This window comes from Pteronotus mesoamericanus, unplaced genomic scaffold (genome assembly GCF_021234165.1).
Source record: "Pteronotus mesoamericanus isolate MK-2021 breed Mesoamerican mustached bat unplaced genomic scaffold, CSHL_Meso_final contig_78, whole genome shotgun sequence".
Taxonomy (NCBI): domain Eukaryota; kingdom Metazoa; phylum Chordata; class Mammalia; order Chiroptera; family Mormoopidae; genus Pteronotus; species Pteronotus mesoamericanus.
The window spans coordinates 27,575,486-27,598,669 of record NW_026555258.1 but is presented as its reverse complement, the minus strand read 5'-3'; the positions used below and the strand labels follow the sequence as shown (position 1 = coordinate 27,598,669).

The window sequence follows — 23,184 nt, the reverse complement described above, 5'->3', positions numbered from 1 at the left end:
TGGCTTGGAAGGGCAGTTGAATGTTCCAGAAAGATGTGCAGAGTGGGAAGATGGAAGCAACAGCCTGTGTGTGGTCCCAGCATGTAGGGGAGGGGCTGGGAGGCAGGGGAGATGCTGGGTGCGGGGTGGTCCTCCAGGATGGAAGCGCACCTTTGTCAGGAGCTGCTTTCCCGAGCCTGGCCTTGAGAGAGCATTTTGGCTTCCAGGGTTCACCGGCTGAGGGCTCTGGGTCCTGCTTCCTACCCCGTTCCTCCCTCGCTTATCTGAGAGTAAATTGCTTCAGGGTTGGGGGCATAGGGTCTCCAGCTCCGTGTTGCACAGAGAAGTGTATTTAAGAGTCTTGCAGCAACCCATTAGGGAAGCCGAGCTGGAATGAGAGCCCTGAGCCAGCCAGCGCAGCATCTCTCATCCCACCTCAGCCATCCGGAGCCTCCGAGGTCATCACAGCAGCCTGGCTGGGAGATAGTGAGGGTCACGTGGGGAAAGGATTCTCAGAATTGTGCTCTGCAGTTAGACTCCAGGTAGCCTTGGCTTTGAAAACCTTCTCCCTGTCAATGCAGCAAAGAGGCAGGACCAGCTCTAAGGCTTGTCCAGATCTGAGGTTATCTCTTTAGATATTTGTCTCCCTGAATCTCTGTATTCCAGGTAGCATGTGTATCCATAATAACAATGCAAATTTTCCTACTGAGGAATGGAAACGAGGTCTTGCGGAGGAACAACTCAAGGGGGAAGTTTTAGATGTCTCCATGTAGGGGAGCAACTCCTTAGAAATGGTGGGATATGGGTGGCACATTACCCCCTGGACACAGTGTGACACGCAAAGCCACATTGTTTATTTCCTGTTCCCATTTTACTCAGTGGTTGGTAACTTGGGGTGGGGGCATGGGGACTCCCATAACAACTGGGGAATAATTTAGAGTTTTCATATTAAAAGAAACAGCACACAAGTATTATAGAGTAGCGTGCACATCTTAAGTGCCTTTAAAGATAAAGCGGGGGGCTTTAATTGCATTTCCAAGCTCTGAGGGGCTCTTTGGCTAGACTCAGGCCCTTGGATATAGGGTCCCCTCTGTCAGATGGTAGGATGCTTGAGTGAAGATGATGTTATGTATAAATTTGAGGTCCTGAACTTGTGGGGAAGGCTCAGAATTATTGCAATGGGTGCCAGAACCCATTCTTGTATAAGCATTTTCTCTGTCTACAAATACAGAGTGTACTGGTGTGTCAAAGGAGTTATTATTTATTTATTTATTTTTGCCATTGACAAGATGGCGATTGCTCTCCAAAGCTCTTATACTAGAACTGTCCACTCCATGAAGGAAAACCTCAACAGTGCCTCCCATACAGCAGGCGCTCAATAAATGCTAGTTACTGAATAATGTGTGTGCTCATGACTCTCAGAAGTGTTCCTCTCTCAGTCTGCACTTACCTTCCAGGAATAAGGGTGTGTGGCTGCATTAGCATGGGAAGGCTGGGTGGAATGTGAAAAATGCTGCTCATGCATATGCATGTGGGAGACTGGCTGGTCCCACTGAAGTTCAAGGTTCCTAAGAATCGCCCTTTGGAGGCAGCCTCCTACCCAGTGTGGTCTATGCTGCATAGTGGCTCCTTGTGGGAGAAGGCACAGTTCACCATTGATGCTCCTTGGACAGACTGCTGGGGGTCCTAGGGCTCCCTTGCGATAAGGCCCCCAAATACCTCATTTCCATCAAAGCCCACTGGGAACCTTGAGGATCCAGAAAATGTTGGACGTTCAGGATCATCCATTCTTAGCTCTCCTAAATATCAGATAGGAAGACGGAGACTCGGACACATCAGGGACATGATGAGAGTCACTCAGCTAAAATATAGCAGAACTGGGTCTAGAACAGGGTCTTTTGATGTCCAGGTGGGTGGCATTCTGTCACCCCAAAATTTCCAAGTGCTGCTTGACCATAGATGTGTCACCAGTCTTTTCCACCCTCAGGGATGTGGGAGGAAAGACAGGGGAAGGAATTCACCTATGCTGAGGGCTTCTTGTATGTGTTTAGTGCTGAAATTTGGAAACATCAGATGGCCTTCAAATTCCAGTTCCTCCATTTATTGGCTATGTGATTTGGGAAAATTGCCCTTGAAGCGCACTTTGGTTTCCTCATCTGGACGGAGTCGGAGAGGTCCTACCTCCGGGGCTGTGTGATGCCGGGGAAGTGCCCAGAGCAGAGCGGAGACAGCAGGCATCCCAGGGCCAAGGCTCCCCTCAAGTCCACGAACCCCATCCAGCTGCACAGCAGCGTCACTGGGGACTTTTACAACACGCTGAGGCTCAGAGACTCTGATGGGGTTGGGAGCCCAGCCTTAGTGTTCTAAGGCCCCTGGGCGATTCTTCAGCCCAGCCAGGGATGAGGAGTTCGGTACTGAGCATTATTTCCATGAAGACAGGGGCCATGTCTGTCCTGTTCTCCCATAAATCTCCAACACTAACAGTGCCAGGCACGTGGGGGTTGGTCGTTGGTGCTTGATAGCATTTGTGAATGAATTATGAATGGACGAACAAGATGTGCTTGCCACGTGACATTACCCTGCACTGCTACCCTGAGAGCCGGATATTGTCATCCCTGTGTCCAGATGAGGAAACTAAGGCTCAGAAAAGTTAAGGAACTGGCCCCAGGTCATAGGCTAGGAAGTGGTGGAGGAAGGACTTACACACAGGTCTCTCTGATGCCAAATCCCACATCCTTCCGCTGCACCTGCTGGGTGAGGCTTGTCTTCCTCAGGTCCCCCCAAAGTCACCCTCAGTTCCAGGTCTCCAGTTAGGGATGTCTCCTGAGTACTCATTCTGGAAGGTCCTATTTCCCCCTCCACGACTCTGGAGGTACAAAAGCTCTTCCTCCAGCAAACATTTGGAGACCGTCAAGTACTTTCATCTAGATTAAACAAGAGTTAGCCTGTTTCAAAATATGACTTCAGGGTCACCATCTGTCCTGGCTGTTCCTTAAACTCAAATCCCATTTGAGAGCCAAACGGTCCTCCGACATCCTGCAGGGAGCAGGTCTCTGCACAGTTGAGTAGGAAAATTGACAGAAAGAAGCAGTGTGTTTGGTAACAGCTGCAGGACAAATATTTTATGCCATCTGTTCCCCCTGCTCAACTGCATCCAAGTCATTATACAGGGAGGGCCAAAAGCAGGTTTGTAGTTGTTTCTATGGAAAAATGGTACAATAATTAATACATAATACAAGAATATACTCTGTGTTTCATGCACTCACAGCTGTAAACCTACTTCTGCCCCACCCTGTATATGTGGCCCATACAGACTCAAATGCACTCATTCCCATGCTGGGTGCTTGCTGTATATTAAGCACTATCCCATACCTTGACTTCTTTAGGGTAATGGGTGAGGGTGGTCTGGATAGTAGATAGCTGTGGGCACACGACACAATGTAGGCACTTGTAGGCACTTGAGCAGGTCACATCGTCAGGCCGGGCCTCAGTTTTCTTGTGTTGGCAACATTGGACTGGGTCCTTCCTGAGGGCCTTCCCGGTTGGTTACCCCGACTCCCCAGGCCTCCATCAGCCTTGGTCGGTATAGGCGAGATTTCACGGTGCCTGCTGAAGCCATGAGCTCATTCTGTCCCCGGGCTGCTTCTCTGCCCTGACTGAAATCACACGAGCTCCTCTGTTGGGACGCCCCGGGCCGTTCCCAGGGCAGCTTGACTCTGCCCAGGGCATAACATGCCAAGTGCTGAGAGGCTGCAGGAAAGTATGTCTCCTGCTGTTGCCAAACTACCGCCTTCGCTCCACATTCCAGATCACCCAATCCCACCCTGTCCTTGGCACGGGGAAGGAAGGGCCCGACTCCCAGGGGCAGCAGCTCGAGGTGAAGTCGTGATGCCTCCTAAAATGGTCAGCTGCAGCCTTCCTCAGAAACCTGCTGAGGCGCCCGCTGTCTGTTGGATAAATTTTAGTCTCCTTGGCTTCACCTTCAAGGCTCCCCATAATCTGACTCCAGTCCCCTAAGTGAAAAAGTGATTATAAGTAGAAAGAGCTGGGAAGGACCTCAGATGACTCACATGTGAGTCCCAACCATCTCAGTTACCAGCTCTGTGGTCTTGATCGCCTTTCAGCCTCAGTCTACTTGTCTGCAAAATGGGATACCTATAGTCCCCAGTTTATCAAATTGTCCTGAGATTAAATGAGCTAAAACATGTTGATTTAACACTTCTAAATCTGTATTTATCTAGATTCATATTTCTTCCTGCTCTAATTCTGGAACGTGTCTAAGGGTCCCATTGCTCCATCCCCCAGAACCACACAGCTACTGCTAGTTTTCCTACCTCTTCTCCTCCAGCCCCATGGGTTTGCTTGTGTTCCGCTGGCTCCATCATCTTCACCTGTACAATGCCTTGCAGGCCTATCTAATGTGCCCTGTCCTTCAGTTCAGGCCACCTATATCAGGGCTCTATATGTTGGTGTCCTGTTCTTATTTAGTAGGCTGAGATCTACACAGGGTCTGAGTCTTCTTGATCTTGCAGAGTCCAGCCCAGGGTCAAGTCCAGATAAGGTCGAACTCTGGACACTGGTTGTGGGCCAGGCAGACCCTCAGCTGGATCCAGGATAGAGTGGAAGATGGAGAGGTCCACTCTGCCTTCCCTTCAGGGGTCCTCTTTCCTCTGTGGCTGCGTTCTGTAGGGTTGGGATCATGTAAACTATGAGTGAATTGAGGCACGTGGTTAGCAACTCTTTAAGAGATTTTTATGGACCGTGTGGTTGTCAACCATGCCAGAGAATTCAAGAAACATCCAAGGACATGTCTCACTTAGAGAGACTTAAAACTCACAAGAATTACTCTTCAAAGCTCCTGCGACCATAATGGCCTTCCCCGCCCCCCTCCCCCGACATGGGGCTGGGGGTGGGAGATGCATCAGAAGCAGGTATCTTATTGTTCTTTTCCTGGAACCTCGACCACTGGCCTGTCCCATCCCATCCTGTCTTGCCCAGTGGCCCCAGCTCAACTCTAACACCCAGATAGGCTATGAGAGGCCTCCCTCAGGCCTCCAGCCAAACCTCAAGAACTCCAATGGTGTAAATGGAGAAGGGGAAGCATATGTTGTTTCTCACCCAGATCCTTGTTTCTGGGAGGGGGGAGGGGGAGGCAGTTGGAATTTGGTCTGAAGTCTAAGAGGCCAGCGTGTTTACGAGCGACACTCCTAACTCAGTTGATAGGTGAGAGCCAAGGGCAGGTGTTTTGCAGAAGGCTGGTCATTCAATCTGATTAAGGGTCTGCCAAAAGGATGGAGAAAGATCTCAGCCTTAGGAAAGTTAGCATCAAGTGTCTGCGAGGTAATAAATACAGGTTTGCCCTGCTATCTGAAAGTAGAGCATTTCTATGAAGCCTTTCGTAAGCTGAAATGGCGTAAAGTGAAGAAGCAATTACCTTACTTAGGACACATCTTGTGAACGGGTGCATGAAAGAAACTGAGATAAAGCAGAGATGCCCTCGAACACCATTCAAAGCTACAGAGGTTTACTGCTGAGATGCAGAGCGAAGCTACTGGGAAGGGGCTTGGTGGGAGCCACTCTTGCTGCTTGGGTGCACGCTGCTTCTCTAACACTTGCTGCAAAACAAATGCTGGGTTCTAGTTTTGCCTTTTGCCTTTTTCCATAAGAGCAAAATCCTCTTTGGATTTCTCTCAGAGAAAACACATACTAATGTAAGTCTTTCATAACAGCGAAGTAGCATAAAGCAAACTTTTGAAAAGCAGGGGATACCTGTATTACATTGTACCAGAGTGAGGCTGTTAAGTGCATATTGAGCTCAATGGTGCTGGGGGGATTGTTACAATAGCTGGTATTCATTAGAATTCCTTGTGATGGATAGTAATAAATGCTGTATGGTAAGGCAAGCATACAGTCACTCTAGTCCAGAATCCAATAAGTTCATTCATTTATTCACGTGTGCATTAGACATTCATTTATGCATCCATCAGTGCTCAAGTTTTGCTCACCCGGGGCAAAGCCCTGTGCTAGAGGGGAAGGGTATAGAAGTTGGGAGATAAAGGAATGAAATAGAAGATGATGCACCCTCGCCTGGAGGGCTCACGGCCGGTGAGAGACACAAACAAGTAAACAGATAACAACAGAGTGGGGAGGAACTGGAACTTGCTGGGAAATCCAGTCAGGGAGGGTTTCTTGGCAAGATGGTGACTCATCTGTAGTCATCTAGACAGAGTCACCCTGAGAGCCAGCCTCTCAGTGTGGCTGGAGTGGACCTTCCTGGATGTCTTCAGGTACCTTAAGCCCAGTGCAGGGCAGGGAAGCTGGAGAGATAAGACGTTGCTGTCCCTCCTGGAAGACATGGGAGTTATCTTCCTGGTCAGGACAGACCTTCCCTGGGGACCAGTTCCTTTGAGACCACCACGTCCTGCCGCTTCAGGTCCCTCGCCCACTGCGCGCAGACTGTGGGCTGGAGCTCTTGAGCCTCTCTGCATCCTCCAGCCTGGGGCTACTTGGCTGCCTCGCCCCAGGCCCCAGGGTCCTCTTGTTGTCAATCAATGGAATCTACTAACTGAGGGGCTCAGCCTCCCGTCAGCCTGGCTGGGATGTCGCTCATTTGCTGTGCTATAAGCAGAAGGAAGCCCCGTCTTGGCTGGGGCCCTCCCTGCATAGGTCTGTCCCCCTGCAGAGGCGTCTGAAGTCCTGCTCAGCCTTGGGTGTGGGTCTTAGCCTTGCCGCTGTCTGCCTATTCATGTCTCCTCCTCCATGATTCCCCAGAGCTGGCCTCCCCATTCCAGCGTAAGGCTACCACATGACCCTCAGCAGCCCAGTGCAGGGCGGTGGATCTCAAACGTGAGTGCTTCGTCACCTGGAGGGCTGCTTAAAGCACAGGGTGCCTGCCTCGCTGCAGTTTCTGATTCAGTAGGTCAGGAGTAGAGCCCATGACTTTATATCTCTGATCACTTCCCGGGTTGTAACCGAACACAGGTCCAGCGTACTGCCACTTCGAAAGACAATACTTGATCGCCCTGGCAGGTGTGGCTCAGGTGGCTGAGCGCTCGTCTGTAAACCAAAGGGTTGCCGGTTCAATTCCCAGTATAGGGCAAAAACCAGGTCTCCAGCAGGGGGCGCACGAGATGCGACCATGCATTAATGTTTCTCTCCCTTCCTCTCTCTAAAAATAAATAAATAACAATATTTTAAAAAAGAAAGAAAGACAAAACTCAAAGGACAGGTGTGCATGTAAAGGAAAGTGGTTTTATTTCGGGCACTGGCAACCTGGAAGATGGGGGACTCTTGTCTCAAAGACCATCCCCTGGAAGATGGGGGGACTCATGTCACAAAGCCCATCTCTTCCTCTCAGTGCAGGCAGAGGTTTTTATAAGGAGGGAGGGGAGCAGAACAAAGAGATCGAGGGAATGAGTTGAAAAGTTCTCTATGTGCAGACGAGCACAGTCCATTCCGATAAGGCAAGTGGTGGTCTGGTGTACATCATCCTGGTTGAGTCATCCGGGCTCCCTGGTTGAGGATCAGCAAATCTCCCAGAGCTGGGATGCCTGAAAGGCAGAGTCTGTATCTTTAGAAACTAGTTCCTAGGAATCTTACACAGCATGTTGTTTATCTACAAGCTGCACATTAGTCAGAGTCAGCGCTTAGAGGAACAATGTCAAAAGAATGGTGGGGTGGGTTACAATTCCCCGCTATTACAAGGTGATGTTGAGGCTGCTGGTCCAGGAACCACACTTGAGAACCACCAGTGTCTGGTTAAGCAGATGGGCTTTGGGGCTTGAAGCCACCCTGTCTTGGTCTAAATTTTGTTTCTACTCTTAGTAGTTGTGTGACCAAATTTCTCTGCAGCCCAATCTCCTCGTCTATAAAATAGAGATAATTTTCCTGGGTTGGTGAGAGTATTAAAATGACTCAGCCTAGGTCATACTTAGCCAACAGTGAGCGTTCAGTGAACATATTAGATTTTTGGCCACTGTAACAAGTGACCTTAAATGAGTTGCTTAAAACGACAGAAATTTATTCTTATAAAGTTCTGGAGGTCAGAAGTCCAAAATCAAGGTGTCGGCAGGCTCTCGGGGAGCATCCTCTTTGCCTCTTCCAGGTCCTGGGGGCTGTCGGCAGTCCTTGACTGGGGCTGCATCACTCCAGTTCCTGTCTCCGTGGTCACACGATCTCCTTCTCTTCGGTCAAATGCCCCCTCTGTGTCTCTTATAAGGACACTTGTCATGGGATTACTCACCTGGATAATCCAGGATGATCTCTTCACCTCAAGATCCTGAATTTAGGTGTACCTGCAGATGACTCTTCGTCCAAAACAGGTCACATGAACAGGGTCCAAGATTAGGATGTAGACATATTTTTTAGAGGGCCATCATCCTACCCGCTATCATCAGCATGGGCCATTATTATTGTTTAGTTGTTTCTTCCAGAAGCTGTGGTTAGGCCTGACCCTAGCTTCTTGCCTCAAACTGGTGGATGGAGTAGGGTACTGAACCAATTTCCAGGTTTCAGCTCCTCTGGGTTGACCCCATTTTGCTAACACCATTCTGAGGCTGGGGCAGGAAACTCTGCTTATGAAGTTATATTGGTTACATTGTAGCCTTTCAGTCTGTTCACATTTTACTCCTCTGAGAAAAACAGCACTCGGCAGCCGGAGACACTTGTTTGGAGCCCTCTGTCCATGTTGTTCTTTACAGCTGAACAGGCTACGCCCGAGGAAGCCATTTTCACATTAAGAACCACATTTGATCCTCACTGCAACCTAGTGAAGGAGGTTGTATCACCCCATTTTGCAGATGAGAAAAACAGAGGGAAAATTGCCCAAAGCTGCCTTTCATGACAATTACAGACAATAATTTAGGGGAGAGAAAAGTAGTGTGTCATTGATAATAATCGCAATAACCAAGCCATTGTACTTGATTAAATACATGCTTTGGCTGGGCCCTCTGCTCAGTGTTTTATGTCTACTATCTCAGGTCACTTTCAAAACTCTCTCCCTAAGTAGGTGGCATTATTTCTGTTATAGAAGTAAAAGCAGGGGCTCAGAGAGGTGATGTGTCTTATCCAATGTTGCACAGCTTTTAAATGCTGAGCTGGAATTCGCAGCCAGAGCAGGCTGAGTTTTACCCCCAACACCAGGCAGCTCGGAGATTCTTTTCCCAGCTCTGAAAATACGTCAGGTTCGCCAAAATGAGAGCAGTGGCTGCCTGGTCGTCAGCATGGGGGTCTGCCCAGGAGATGAAGGCCACGAGAGACTGTCTCCCAATGGCAGCAGAGCCCTGATAGCTAAGGAGAGGCACTGAGTGTTGACTCTTAAGAGTGAAGGGAAAGGGTGATCAAGGCAACGGGAACAGAGAGGCAGATGTGCTCAAGGCCACTGAGGGCCGGGACAATCAGGGCGTGTTCCCTGGAGTGGGACAGCCTTGGATTGAAGTGACATTCCTGGAGTTGAGCAGAGGGAGATTTTTGCATCGGACAGATGAGGGTTTGAATCACCAGTTCTGGGTCCCTGTGGGCAAGTTATTCAACTTCTCTGTGCCTCTGTTCCCTCATTGGTAGGTTGGGAACAGTAAGAGTACAGTTGGTGTAAAGATCTCAGGCTGTGAATGAGCATCACCGGGAAGCTGTGCAAAATTGCCTTGCACAGGCCGCTCCTGGACCAGCAGCATCAGTATCTCTCGGGTCGGGCCTGGGCATTGGTATTTTTTAAAAAATCTCCTGATTCTGTGCAGCCAGGGTTGAGAACCACTGCCCTGCAGGTAAAGACATTGGTGTCCAGGACACAGTAAGGGCTCAATACACAGTAGCTCTTATTATGCATTCACAGAACTAGCATTTACAGGGCACCTACGTGGGCCAGGCCCTGTGGCAAGCCCCAGGTATCACCTGCACAGGCCAGCTGTTCATATGTACGGTCCTCCATTTCTAGCATTGCCCCCAAGGGAATGAGTAAATTGGGTTCATCACTTTGTGAAGACATGACCCAAATTTGATATTCTGAGAAGGTTTTATTGGCAAGAGGAAAATATAGAAAATGTGCCCACATCAGAGGGACTGAAACCCTGTGTGTAGGAAGTGAGATCAAAGCTCTGCAGACCTTTAATGAGGTATCTAGAAAAGAAAGAGTGGGCTGTGGACTCTCTGTGGGCCCCTATAATGCCCCAAATTCAACATCAGTCACGTGGAAAGGTTTCAGTGGGTGAGTTTTTGCTGGTTGGTTTCTTTTAAGCTGCAGGTTTGTTTCTTCACATGAGGCTGTAATTGGAACCTGATGTATTAAAGAAACCTCAGTCTGAGTTGCTTTGGTGTGAGTGTGCGTGTGAGGGTAGGTAACTGTGTATGAATGTGTGAGAGCATGAGAAAGCATGAATGAATGTGCGTATGTGTGAGTAGGCGTGCGGGGGAGCATGTGAAGGTGTCAGGGTGCATGAGTGTGGGATGAGTGTGGGCGAAGATGTGTGTTTCTGTGTGCACGTGTGTGTGTATGACTATAGTGTCAGCGTGTGTGTGTTCATGGGTGTGTTGTGAACAGGTGAGACTATTGTATGACTGTGTTTTCACAAGTGTGAATCTGTGTGTGTGAGTGTATCCGTGACTGTACGTGTGACTGAATCTGTGCATGTGAGTGCACATGCTACTTGTGGCGGGGGGAGGGGCTGAGGGTCAGGCCTTCTCCTTAGCCTCCCATCGCCTTGCCAGTGCCTCCTCTCTGCCACACCCCTGCCCTGACCCTGGGGAATGCAGTTGGAAACTCTCTGGTTCGGCTGTTGACGCAACACCGACCCTGCCCTGCCAGCTCTCGGTTCCCTGTCCCCTTCCAGCGCCGAGCCTGGCAGTTTTCAGGAGCTGTGGGTGGTCGGGTGCCCCCTTCCGGAAGGTCATCGCGTGCTCCTATCTGGTGCTCCCTCATGGGGCCCTCATGGGGCCCCTTCTCCTCCAGGCCCACTTTCCATGCATTTCCCTCTGAGCCCTGGCGGAGTCCCCCGAAGCTGCCCACCCTGGTGATGACTCATTCCTGCTGATGTCATCGTCAGGATTCGAGGCCCTCGTCACACTCAAAGAGTCTTTGTTCTCTGTATGGAAAAGTCAAGTCCATAAACTGAGAGCAGTGGACTACAAAGCTCTTTCTAGGGGCCCGTGGCTGTTCGCGCCTGCCCGCACCTGCGGCTTTAACCTGCCACGTGGTGCGCGTGCTCCCCGAGGTGGTTCTGGACCCGGGTGTCCAGAACAGAAGTTTGGGCAGGGGGCAAAGAAGGGGTCTCAAGGCCCTCGTTGCAGCAAGGCAGCAAGACGCACCCCGTGCTTCCTGAGGCTTGTGTACCTTGTCCTGGAGCCAATTTCTGCCCACAGGGTAAACGTGTGCGTGCGCGTGTGCGTGCGTGCGCGTGCGAGTGTGCGCGCATGCTCCTGTGTGTTTAGGGGGGTGGTAGTGACGAGACCTGGGTTTCAGAACGAGGGAGTCACACCATACCCCTTCCGGGCCGACCCCCTCAGTTCCCTAGTTGCTGGAACTCCTTATTCAATGATATTAGTTACTTAAAGGCGAAGAGTTGGAGGGTGGGTGTGAGGGGAACTGACCAGAGTATGAGGGCCTGGCCGAAGGCAGCCCCAGGCCGGCTGGCTAGGACTCCCTGGACCCTGAGGGGGCTCGCTGTGCAGGGCCCCGTGCGAGGCACAGCCGCATTGCGCTGTCCATTCTCACGGTGATGCCGGGGGCTCACCAGGCAGGTTAACCTACAGCCCAGAAAAGTGAAGTGACTTGCCCGAGGTCACACACAGGTTAGTGGCAGACGCAGGACTCAAGCCCAGGTCTGTCGACGCCAGTGCCCAAGGGGTTAACCCTTACCTGTGGCTTCCAACTGGGAGAGGGCCTCAGGCTCACCCAGGCCAGGCCCTGGAACAAGCTGAGTGCACAGGGCTGGGGGGAGGGGCAGATCTCTGTCTTTTTAAAAGCTCCTTGCTTGAGTCTGGTGTGTGGCCAGGCCTGGAACGTTCACACCATGCTATACCACTCTTCAGATTTGAATCCTGACTCCAATCATTTATTATCCTCATGGCCTTGGGACAGTTTTTAACTTCTCCAAGCCTCAATGTTCTAACCTGTGTGATGGGGATAATAAAATGATCTACCTCATAGAGAATCAGTAGCGAAGGTGAAATGATTGGCAGAAAGCCCTTTGAACAATGCCTGTCACACAGCAAGCCCACAGTAAACCTCAGCTGTTGATGCTATTGTTTCTTGTCGTGCATCCATCGGTCACCCTTGGCTGGGGACTGAGAGATGAGTCTGCAGAGTCCATGCCCAGGAGCCCATCTCTCATCCTCTCAGAGAAGGAAGGGAACTAACCTCCAGAATGAAGTGGGATAAGCGTGTTTGGATAGAGGGATGGGCAGGGATGATGGGGACCCAGAGGTGTATCGCCTCTTCACTCAAGGGACGCCTCGGGGGCAGTGGGCAGGAATGAGCAGAGCCCAGGGTCGGGTCTTCAGGGCTGGTTTCTGTCTTGGGGCCTCAAGTGAGTTACTGCCCCTTTCTGGGGCTTGGTTCTCCCCTCTGGAAATGAGAGGATGATCCCTGCCTTGCCTTCCTCCTGGAGGAGGGAACAGGTGAAAGGATGCTTTGGACACCAGAGAGGGAGCTGAGTGTGTGCCTTCCTGCTGGGGCTCTCAGCTGGGCCCAGCCCCTCCCAGCTGCTGGGCAGGGCAGCCAAGCTGCAGGAACCACACCTTGCCCGTCTCTGCCTACCTCCGGCTGCCTTCAAAACCGTCCTTTCCTCAGTTTAGGCCAAAGGCCTGCGGGGCACTTGGAGTCGGGGGGAGAGGAGGGGAGAGAGAGAAAGAGAGAGAGAGAGAGAGAGAGAGAGAGAGAGAGAAGCTCACACAGTAAGTTCATTGAGCAGGAAAATTCTTATGCTATATATGAAAACCAGAAAAGGGAAGGAGGCGGTCTAAGTTTACATGTAGAAAAATGCTCTTCTGTAGTTCAGAAAAATGAGGTCTTTCATTGTTGGCAAGGCCAGGTCTCCCTTCTAAGTTGATCCAGGATTTTTTCCCTGGCAGGGGAACAGTTCTTTTTCTAAGAAATGCATTGGTGGTAGGTTTTTCTAAGAACCTCCTGCAGCTTTACGGGGTGTAGACGGATCCCGTGCAGCATGGATTCTGTTGTGTTCACTTTCTTCAGGAAGGGAGTCAGGTAGAGCCTGGAGCCTCTGGAGACTCTGGCCTGGGTGGAGTGATGTTTGCCTCTAGGCAGAGCTGTGACATTTTCCTGGGCACATCACTCCCCGCCTCTGGCCAGGCTGCTTTGTCCAAAGAAGAGTGGGAAGGCCTGGATTTGTCCCGATCCCTGTTGGAATCATTCCTTCCAGGCCTGAAGAAACCATAGTTAAGGGTGGTTAGAGAGATCAGAAAACAGATGGAAGTTGAGGAAAATACAGAATTGGAGACTGTCAGCCTGGCAAGGGTGTTTGGAAGCCATCTAGCCCAAGCCTCTGGCTTCACAGGGGAGGGACCTGAGGCTCGGAGGAGAGCGGGACTACTCAAGAGCATGTCCTCAGCAGGTGGCCCTTCCACAGCTCTCTGCAATGTCTGAGAGATCACGAAGTGGAAGGTGAGGCTGACTTGTGCGTGGTCCCACCAGCCAGGTAGGTGGGAGCTACAGGGAGCTATGCCTAAGCTCACCAGGAGAAAGAGCTCCGAAGACTTAGAATTGTCCCACCGTGGTCAGGGCTGCTGTGGGGGGAGTGAGCTCCCCAGTGGTGGAGATGTGCAAGCATAAACAAGGTGGCCTTTTGGTGGGTATGTGGCAGAGGAAATTCCTTCTACAGATGGTCAGCTGCTGTTTGTCTATAGAGTCTGGGCTTGCTGAACTCCCAGCTTCCTGTCTCTCCAGGGAGGTAAGAGGAAAGGAACGCACAGGCCAGGAGGTCTGCTTTGGCAGCCACCTCCCTGTAGGGGTATCCAAAGGGAAGGGGGAGACAGTCCTGAGAAGATGCACAAATGTGCCCCTCCCAGGCAGGACAGTCTGACAAGGAGCAAGGAGGAGGGACATGCGTTCTCCGAGGCTTCCGAGCTCATGCCACAGGCAGCAAAGGATGTAGCAGGGACCCCCTCTCTTCCCAGGGGCTAAGGGCAGGGAAATCCAGGTCAGAGGGGCCCTGCTGGGGTTCCCAGGGCAATCACCCCAACTTTACCTGTAAACCCTTGGCCTGTTGGCTTCAACCCCTGGCCATAGCAACATGGGGTCCTCTGGACCTCCTGAGCCCTGTCCCCAGTGGGAATACACTGGCCACTTGAAGCAGTCCACGTGTCCCCTTAAAGCTGACTGAAGTGTTCTGTGGGTCTTCACAGCCACAGGTGGGAATGAGAGATGTGGAGAGGGGCACCTTTAGTTTTCCCAGGCAGCTGGTGTAGGAATAGGACCGAGGATAGGCAGGCATCTAGATTCTAGGATTCTAGTCCTGGTTGGCCACAGCTCCCTGTGTGACCTCAGACCTGCTCTCCTAAGTCCCTTCCAGACCTCTGTCTGTGATTCTGTTGCAGGTATTCCCACTCCCATCTCCCAGTCTCCCGATCTCCTAGTTTCCCCACGCACAGGAAGCGTCCCGCGCAGCTCAGCCAGAGAAACCTGCCTTGGGTTTTGGGGTGGGGTGCAGTTCTCCGTGTGGCCGCCAGGGGCCGCCGCCGTGCACGAGCCAGTGGTGTCCTCAGCCTCCCTGGCTCTGCCTCTGTCTGGCTTTTCCGCAGTTCTTGACCCAGAGCCAGAGGAATGCTTCTTAGCCCCTTCTGGCCTTAAACGCTAAAAAGCATGAGCACTGGGCTTGGGCCCAGATGTCATCTGTGAGATGGAGCTTTGCAGAGCCAGATACAGTTCCTTAGGGAGGCAAGGCTCCAAGCCCAGGCTAGCCCCTGGTACTCCGCAGGACCCCACAGGTAGAAGGGCTGAAACAGCCCATTGCACAGAAGGAGAAACTGAGGCCCAGCTGGGGAGGAGAGGCATTAGATGTCCTGGAGTCCAGAGCTGAGAGGAGGAAAAGAGGGAGGTGTTGTCACCAGTTATTCACCTCCACAGGGCAGGTGGCTCTCATCTGTGTGAAAGGAAAACCTGAACCCTGCCATGTTTCTTTCTTTGTTTCTGGGATTCTGTCCTAGTTTCCATGGAAACTGGCTCTGGACCCCTGGGAAGAAAGTCGCACCCTGTGGTGACTGCTCAGATTTTCCCCTTCCTAGTCCATCTCTAAAGTGGTCTGAATCCTCTCCCCGTGCCCTGGGGCGGGGCTGCCCCACACACATGCTCTGGAGCCTGAACCAAAGGCTTGAAGGGCGTGAGGCCCAGTGGCATCTGTTTGTCCCCTTTCCTCAGGCCACGTTGCTGAGTGACTGCTCTGTGGGGCTCCAGTGTCTTGGGGCGTAGCTGACTGAGCCTGGAAATTTTCCACTGTGAGAATATGGGGAAGGCTGTTGCTAATAGAAGGAACAGCATGAGCTTAGGCAGAGATGGGGAAGGGAGGATGAGCAGGTGAAGCAGGGCGAGCCTTAAATGGACTTTTGACTTCGTCCGGAAAGCACTAGCGAGTACGAAAGCTTTGGAACTTGTGAGCTGCACGAACAGACGACTGCTGAGACACCTGGATCGTGAGTTCCTCGGAACCTGCATTCCAGGTTCCCCTCCATTGTCTCAGCACCGCACAAGGCACAGTGTGGAGGCTTTGTGCATGTTATCAAATTCATGAGCTGGAAGAGTGTGGTAAAGAACCCCCATTGTAATAAAGTTATCCTGATGCATTAATGAAATGAGAGATGGACACTGAGGTCAGATGCAGCCCCAAGAGGTGCTTCGAAGGCAGTGAAGACACAAAAACTATGTTAGAGTGGATGTGGTCTGAGAGTCTATCTTGTTTAACTCCCTGATACACAGATGGGGAAACTGAGGTCAGGGAGGGAGAGCACTGTGCCCAACAGCACATATAGAGTTAGTGGCATAGCTGGGATTCCCCTCAAAAGCCCTGCCTCCCCTGGCTGTATGAGTCCTTGGGGACCTCCTGGGCCCCTGGACCCAGCATCGTGGAGGTGGCAGGGAGCCTGGACCTTCAGGTGATGGATGAGTGTGCAGTGAGGTCCTTGTTGGATGTGAGACCTCGAGTGAGACCTCAGTAACCTTTTCCAGGGCCTCAGTTTCTGTGCTTGGCACTTCCTGTGTGCTATGCATTTTAGGAATAGTATTTTATTCAAGTTACACAGTGTCCAATGAAACAGGTACTGTCATCTAGATGGAAGTGTGGTACTTTCTGACGAAGGGCTCCAAGGTTCCTGAGTCCAGAGCTCTGTGATCAGCCTGCCATCAGCATGCCCTCTCCAGTCTGTCCCTCCCGGATGGTAGGACGTCTTCCTACGAGCTGTGATCTCCAACCCGACACCCCACCCCTTCCTGCCCAGCGCGGAGCCATTCCAGGACAAGCCTATGGACCGAATTGCCAAGCCTGTTTGTCTTGGCTTCCTGCCTTCTCTCCCCTCCCCTCCCCTCCCTGGTGGCTGCCTGAGCAGGTGGCCCTCCTGCCAGAGGCCAAGGGGAAGTGGTCCAGCAGGCCCAGATGCAGCCTGAGCATGGGTCACTCCAGGCCAGGGGTCACTCGCCGCCACACTACACCAGGCCACGGGACAATGTGTGTGGAGGGAGGTGGGGGATGCCGTGGGCAGGGCTGGGCTGACTTGAGCTTCCTCTGGATTTGTGGTTTGGCTCCCTCTGTGGCCGACCCAGTGGAAACAAGATCTTTCAACTGGCGCTTGCACACTTGTCTTCCCTTGCACTGTCTGCGGCCTGGGAGGCAGGGGCTGTGGCGAGGGGGCCCCCCAGACCTGTGATTCCAAGTCACCCCAAGGCAGGACCACACCTCGCCTCTGTGCCCCCCTTGCTTAGCTGCTCCATCTGCTGCTTCCCGGCTGTGTCTCCCGGTGATGGAACTCTCTTCCTCATCTGTCTCCCTATCACACAAGGAGGTTCCGTAGATTTCTGATTTTTTTTTTTTTTTTTTTAAGCAGAATCTCTCTGGGACTAAGAATTCCCAGATTTGCCATGTGGAAGCCTTGGCTGTACTGGTCAAGCAGGTGTCCTGGTGGGAATGTCTCAGCCCCTGCCCCCACCTGTCCCTGGAATCCCCTGGACACCACTTGAGAGCAAAGCAAATCACTGGCCCATTTGCTCCCTGTGGAACCACCTGTCCCCAAGCCGGGAGCATCCCCCTGGGAAGGGGCTCCCCCTCCTGCGCTCAGTGGGAGCGAGAGGAACTGGAGGAAAGCTTTTCACTGGATTAAAGCAAGAAGAAAGCGGGGCTGTCAGCAGGGTGCTCACGGTTTTGTTTTGTTTTTATCTTTAAACTGTGGAGGGGAGAAAAGAAATCTCAGTGGGGTGTTTGCTTTTATTTCTATTTCTTTTCACTCTCTTTTTTTCCCCTCCTATACAAAGATGGGCTATATCTGAGTGAGGAAAAAAAGCAAGAAGAAAAAGATTTTGTCATGTCTAAAAGGGGATGGAAGGAGTGCATGTTTTTAAAAATATGTGGATGCCTTTATTTTTCACACCATATACATGGTGTAAGATTCAAAAAGTAGAAAAGAGCATTCAGTGAAAAGAAGTCTCTTGTCTCAGCCTTCCCTGGAGACAATCCCTGCTCTCAGTTTCTTGTATATCCTTCTACTGATATTCTAACCTATATTTTAAAATACATTGTGTGTATTTACTATGTACTAATATTAGTATTTCCAACTGATCATGATTCTATTCTGCGACTTTTTTTTTTTTTGTCTGTTTGCTTTTACCTAATACATCGTGTGAATTGTTTGATATTAAGAACTGGGGAATCACACCTTTTAAAAACCTGCGTTGCATTTCTCTGTATGGATAAATTAAAAAAATTATTATTCATTTAAGCATTTCCAAAGATGGACATTTGGATACATTTTAATCCATGCAGCGATGAATATTTTCGAGCATGATTTCCATTTCACATGTGTAACTTTATCTGTTAAAACAATTCATAGAGGTGTCATTACTGGACGGAAGAGAACCTGTGCACTTGTAATTGGGATAAAATGTTGGCAAAGCGCCCCCACAGATGTTACACCCATTTCCCTTCCCCCAGCCTGGCGTGAGGTGGCCTGTTTCCCCAAACCCTTGCCAACACTTCATATTATCCAATCTGATCTTTACCAAAGTGATGGGGAGAATGGTTTATCTTCGTAGTATTAACTTACATTTCTCTCAGTCGGAGGGAAGCTGACTGTCTTTTCCTCTCTTTACGAGCTGTTTTTATTTCTTTTGCTGTGGAAAGAATTTCTTATTCTTTTCCCGTTTTTCCTCTTGGGTTGTTGCCCCGCTGCTTACTCATTTGCTTTGTGTATCTGGGCAATTACTTTGTGGTCTGCAATATATGTAGCAAATATTTTTGTCCAGTTTGGGGATTTGATTTGACACTGTGGAGATTTTTATTTTTGCTATTCAGAGCTTTTAAAATTTCTATGCAGTTAAATTTAGCGAGATTCATCAATCATTTTATTTACGCCTTCTGGGGTTTGTTGTACTTAAAATTAATTTCTGTTTTAGCGTGTGTTATAAACTGGAGAGATAAAGCATTGGATTGAGAATTAGATCCAAGTTTGTAGCCAGCAAGCCCCTTCCGTCTTTTAACCTCACCTATGCCTTCCGTAAAATGAGGGGGTGGGGCTTCATTCATTCATTCATTCACTCATCAGCACTAGGTTGGGTGCTGGTATCACAGAGGTGAATGATGTGGTCCTTGTCTTCATGGCCCAATAGTAAGAGAGACCTGTCACCAAGAGTGAAATGCAGCGTGCTGGGGGCTGCGGTGGAGGACCTGCTGTGGATTGAGGCCATCTAACACCACCTCAGGAAGGGGAGGAGGAGGGCGTGGGTGTGGGAGGTGAAACCAGGGATTTCAAGGAGGGAGGGGGTGGCCAGGGCTGAAACTTGATGAAAAGGAGTTATTCTGGCAACATAACTGAGTGGTGTGGGGTCCGGTAGGGTAGGTGACAGAGGGAAAGCACTCAGGGTCAAGGAGGAGGACCTGCGGCAGCATGAGTCACTGGGGGCACTATGATGGCGAGTAGAGGATAAGAAACAAACATTATCACTAAAGTTGAAAAGCCCCATAGACTTCTCCCAAATCACCTCTCCCTGCCTTCCCTAAATGTTGGCAAGAACATGCTGCTGGTGGGGGTATAAAATGGCACAGTTGCATCTTAAATGTTCTCACCACAAAAAAAGAATGGTAATTACCTGACATGATGGAGGTGTTAGCTAAAGCTAAGGTGGAAATCATATTGCAGCATATAAATATATCAGATCAACACATCGTACGCCTTAAAGATACACAATGTTATATGTCAATTATGTCTCGATTTAAAAAAGGGCACAGTTGCTTCAGACATTTTAGCAACGTTCAGTGAAGTTGTGGGTGTGCATCCGCATTTCACCCAATGGATGCACCTCAGATGGTGGAATCACCTGCACAGGTGACCAAGAGGAGACACATATAAGAACGCACACAGCAGTTGATTTGAAATATGATGGAAGCTTCACCCTCCATCAACGGAGAGGTGAACCAATGCAGTGTGGCTTATTTGTACCATAGAACACCATCGTGAAAGTAAGTCCCAGAACCACATGCCTCAACAAAGATAAATCTCAAAAACACAGTGCTGACCAGAGAAAAAAGTGCTTGCCAACATTTATCTGGGGTTCAGAGACATACACAGTGACCCACATTGTGTCAGAGACACATCCTCATGTAGCGAACGTACAGAGACATACATGGGAATGGTAAACACCCCATCCCCCGAGCGGCCGCCCCGGAGGCGTGGGCAGGGGGAGACGACTGGAGAGTCCATGAGAGCATCAGCTGAGAAGCACAGTGGGGGCCCATGCTTGTTCCTTATATATTTTTTAAAGGTTTTATTTATTTATTTTTAGAGAGAGGGGAAGCAGGGGGGAAAGAGAGGGAGAGAAACATTATTGGTTGCCTCTCATGCACTTTCAACTGGGGACCTGGCCCGCAACCCAGGCATGTGCCCTGACTGGGAATCGAACCAGTGACCTTTCAGTTTGCTCCATGATGACCAACCCACTGAGCCACACCAGTCAAGGCCCTTGTATTATCCTTTTTAAAAATGTTAATAATATATCCGACCCAATATTTCCCCCAAATTACTATTTCAACATAGAATCAATGTAAACATTCTTAATAACATATTTTACACTCCTTTTGCCAAACTCAGTCTTGGAAATTGATATTTTATACTCATGGTGCATCTCAGTGGGGGCGACCCACATTTCAAGTGCTCCCAAGCCACACTTGGCTGATGGCTACTACGTTGTATGGTGCAGAGTTAACACATCTCAGGCAGAGGTTGTATTAGGCGACCTCTGAGATTTCTCATTTCCAAGCAAAATAGGATATATGTGTGAAGCATGGCCTCTCTCTCCCTCCCTGCAGGATCGACTTCCCATGGCCACGTGGACCTCACGGAGCTCATTGGTGTCCCGCTGCCCTCATCCGTGTCCTTTGTCACAGGCTATGGTGGCTTCCCGGCCTACAGCTTTGGGCCTGGTGCCAATGTGGGCCGCCCAGCCAGGATCCTCATCCCCCCCACTTTCTTCCGGGACTTCGCCATCAGCGCCACCGTGAAGCCCGGCAGTGCCCGAGGCGGCGTGCTCTTTGCCATCACAGATGCCTTCCAGAAGGTCATCTACCTGGGCCTGCGGCTCTCTGGCGAGGAGGATGGCCACCAGAGGATCATCCTCTACTACACGGAGCCCGGCTCCCATGTGTCCCAGGAGGCTGCTGCCTTCTCGGTGCCCGTGATGACCCAGAGGTGGAACCGTTTTTCCGTGATCATCCAGGGCGAAGAAGTGACCCTCCTGGTGGACTGCGAGGAGCACAGCCATGTCCCCTTCCAGCGGTCCTCCCGGGCCTTGGCTTTCGAGCCCAGTGCAGGGCTCTTCGTGGGCAGTGCGGGAGCCACGGGGCTGGAGAGATTCATCGTGAGTGCAGGCCCTGCAGATCGGGGAGGCCACGGGACACCATACAACAAACAGAGCGACAGCACTTGTTATTATCTTTTCCTCATGTCCTCAAAGGGGCATGCGCGCATGGTGGGAAAGACACTGGGCCTGGAACCCAGCACCTAGATTCCAGTCCTGAGTGCTCAGTGGAGCCCAGGGGTTTAGATAGCACCTGGGTCTTCTGATCCTCTCTGTGCTTTCTTATATGAAAGTGGGGAGGACAACACCTACGCCATGGGGTCTTAGAGTCAAGTGAGATAGCTTGTGTGAAAGCACTTAGTTCATTTTAAGGCATTATAAAGAGAGCAGGGTTTGTTAGATCCTTCTGGGATTTTTACCTTTGAATAGAGGTAGCAGATGCAGCGATTTCTGCAGAGCTGCAGTAGACTAGAATGCCTGCGTGAGAAAGTTTCTCTCCTTTTGGACAGTGTGCCCTGAAAACATATCAGAAAACTGACTTTACGGTCAGAATGGGGTTTTATGTATAAGCCATCCTAAAGAAAATTCTTACATTATTGTGGTTATTCGTTGAGTCAGCATGCGCGCTCGCTTTGGGCTTACTGATACAAGACAGTACCGTGGGGCAGAGTTGGGGTTTATTTTAGTGTGCAGGGAGACTGAGAACTTTAAGAAGTTAAAATTCAATGAACACTTTCTAAACGCTTACCCTGGATGGGTCATGGAGTAAGTCAGGTGTGGGGAGAGGAGGTAAGAGTGGAGGGAGGGAGGCTGGCAGGTAGCTCTTCTTGAGATGAGGCCTTCCAGCCAAAAAGCTCCCAGCTACAGGGGAAAGACATGCTCTGGGAGGGGAGAGACGTGCATTTTAGGGCCCGCCCCCAGCAAGCTGGAGGCCTTGGGAGCAGTTAGCAGGCCGCTGTGTTAGCCTATGCTTTGAACACAATACTCCCCAAGGGGCTCTCCAGCTAATGGAGCTCAAACTACATTGGCTCCAGCAGACAACCCCCTAAATGGGAGCCGGCCGAGAGGGGGCTTGATTTACTTGTCACAGCCAATAGGCAGTACATTCTTACACCTTCCTGTCCCTGGTTCTCCTCTGCCACACAAGCCATCATGTTTCCGCTGGTGGTTGGGCTGTAGACGGGCCTGCGGTGGCTTCTGACCCCTCTGCTTTCCCCCAGGGCTCCATACAGCAGCTCACCATCCACCCTGACCCTAGGACTCCAGAGGAGCTGTGCGAAGCTGAAGAATCCTCGGTGAGCCCCCACCTCCCCTACCCCCGACAGTGGGCCCTGCAGCCCCAGCAGCCGGTCTGCCAGGGAAGGGCTGGGTGCCCAGACAATTCCTCATCCCCAACGTCACGGAGCCTCTACAATCTCTCCTCTTGGCAAGTGCTGCCCCATGTCCTATTTTGGGCTTTTTGGCTTTATTTTATTATTTTTAAGAGGTTGGTGGGGGGGAGGGGACGCAGTGGGGTTCCTTCAAAGGTGTTAGTTTTTTCTGCAGCGGTGGCCATCGATGGCCTGCTTTGCAGACTTCCTGCCAGGAAAGGGTGTCAGGATTCTAAAATCGAAGCCAGCACTTCCAGACGCCCTGAATGTACATTCTTATAAAAAATGAACCTAAATTTAGCTTTTATGCTTGGCAAATGAATCAGTTCCTGAGTTAGAAGCAGGGTAGTTTTATATTTGTTTGAGCAATAAAATGTGGAAGGAAACTAAAAGAATAACCAGGCTTCGCACCGTCCATGCGCTCCCCTCAATTTCACTCCGTCTGTCTGTCTCTCTTTCTCTTTCTGAGACACACACACACACACACACGTGTGCGCACACGCGTGTGTTCCTCAACAGGAGGCTGTTCTTTGGCCTTCCTGGCTGTACACTGCTCCCCATCTACCTGACATCATTTGCCTCCACACAGGCATCCGGAGAGGCCAGCGGGCTCCTGGAGACGGCCGGAGTCGCTGAGATCGTAGAAGCCAACACCTACACTCAAGCCCCGGTGAGTTCTGGGGTGCCGTGCCACGTTGTCTTGGTCAGCTTTTAGGAGGCTGAGAGTCATGGCAAGTTCCCAGAGCCTGGGGTCTGATATGCCTGTTCTCAGATCTGTGACTTCAGTCGTCAGCCCACCTGGGGAGGGCAGGAAAGTACTGGCCTAAGGACATTTCA

At 50.8% G+C, this 23,184-nt stretch overlaps 1 protein-coding gene across 1 annotated transcript in view; it reads left to right on the top strand.

Moving 5' to 3' along the window:
- Window positions 1-23,184, top strand: part of COL15A1 (collagen type XV alpha 1 chain) — a 95,903-nt gene that overhangs the window by 12,419 nt on the left and 60,300 nt on the right. Inside the window, exons 3-5 of the mRNA XM_054584089.1 lie at window positions 20,490-21,037; window positions 22,198-22,272; window positions 22,937-23,017. Of these exons, the coding sequence (XP_054440064.1) occupies window positions 20,490-21,037; window positions 22,198-22,272; window positions 22,937-23,017 (704 nt within the window). The remainder of the gene's footprint in view (window positions 1-20,489; window positions 21,038-22,197; window positions 22,273-22,936; window positions 23,018-23,184) is intronic.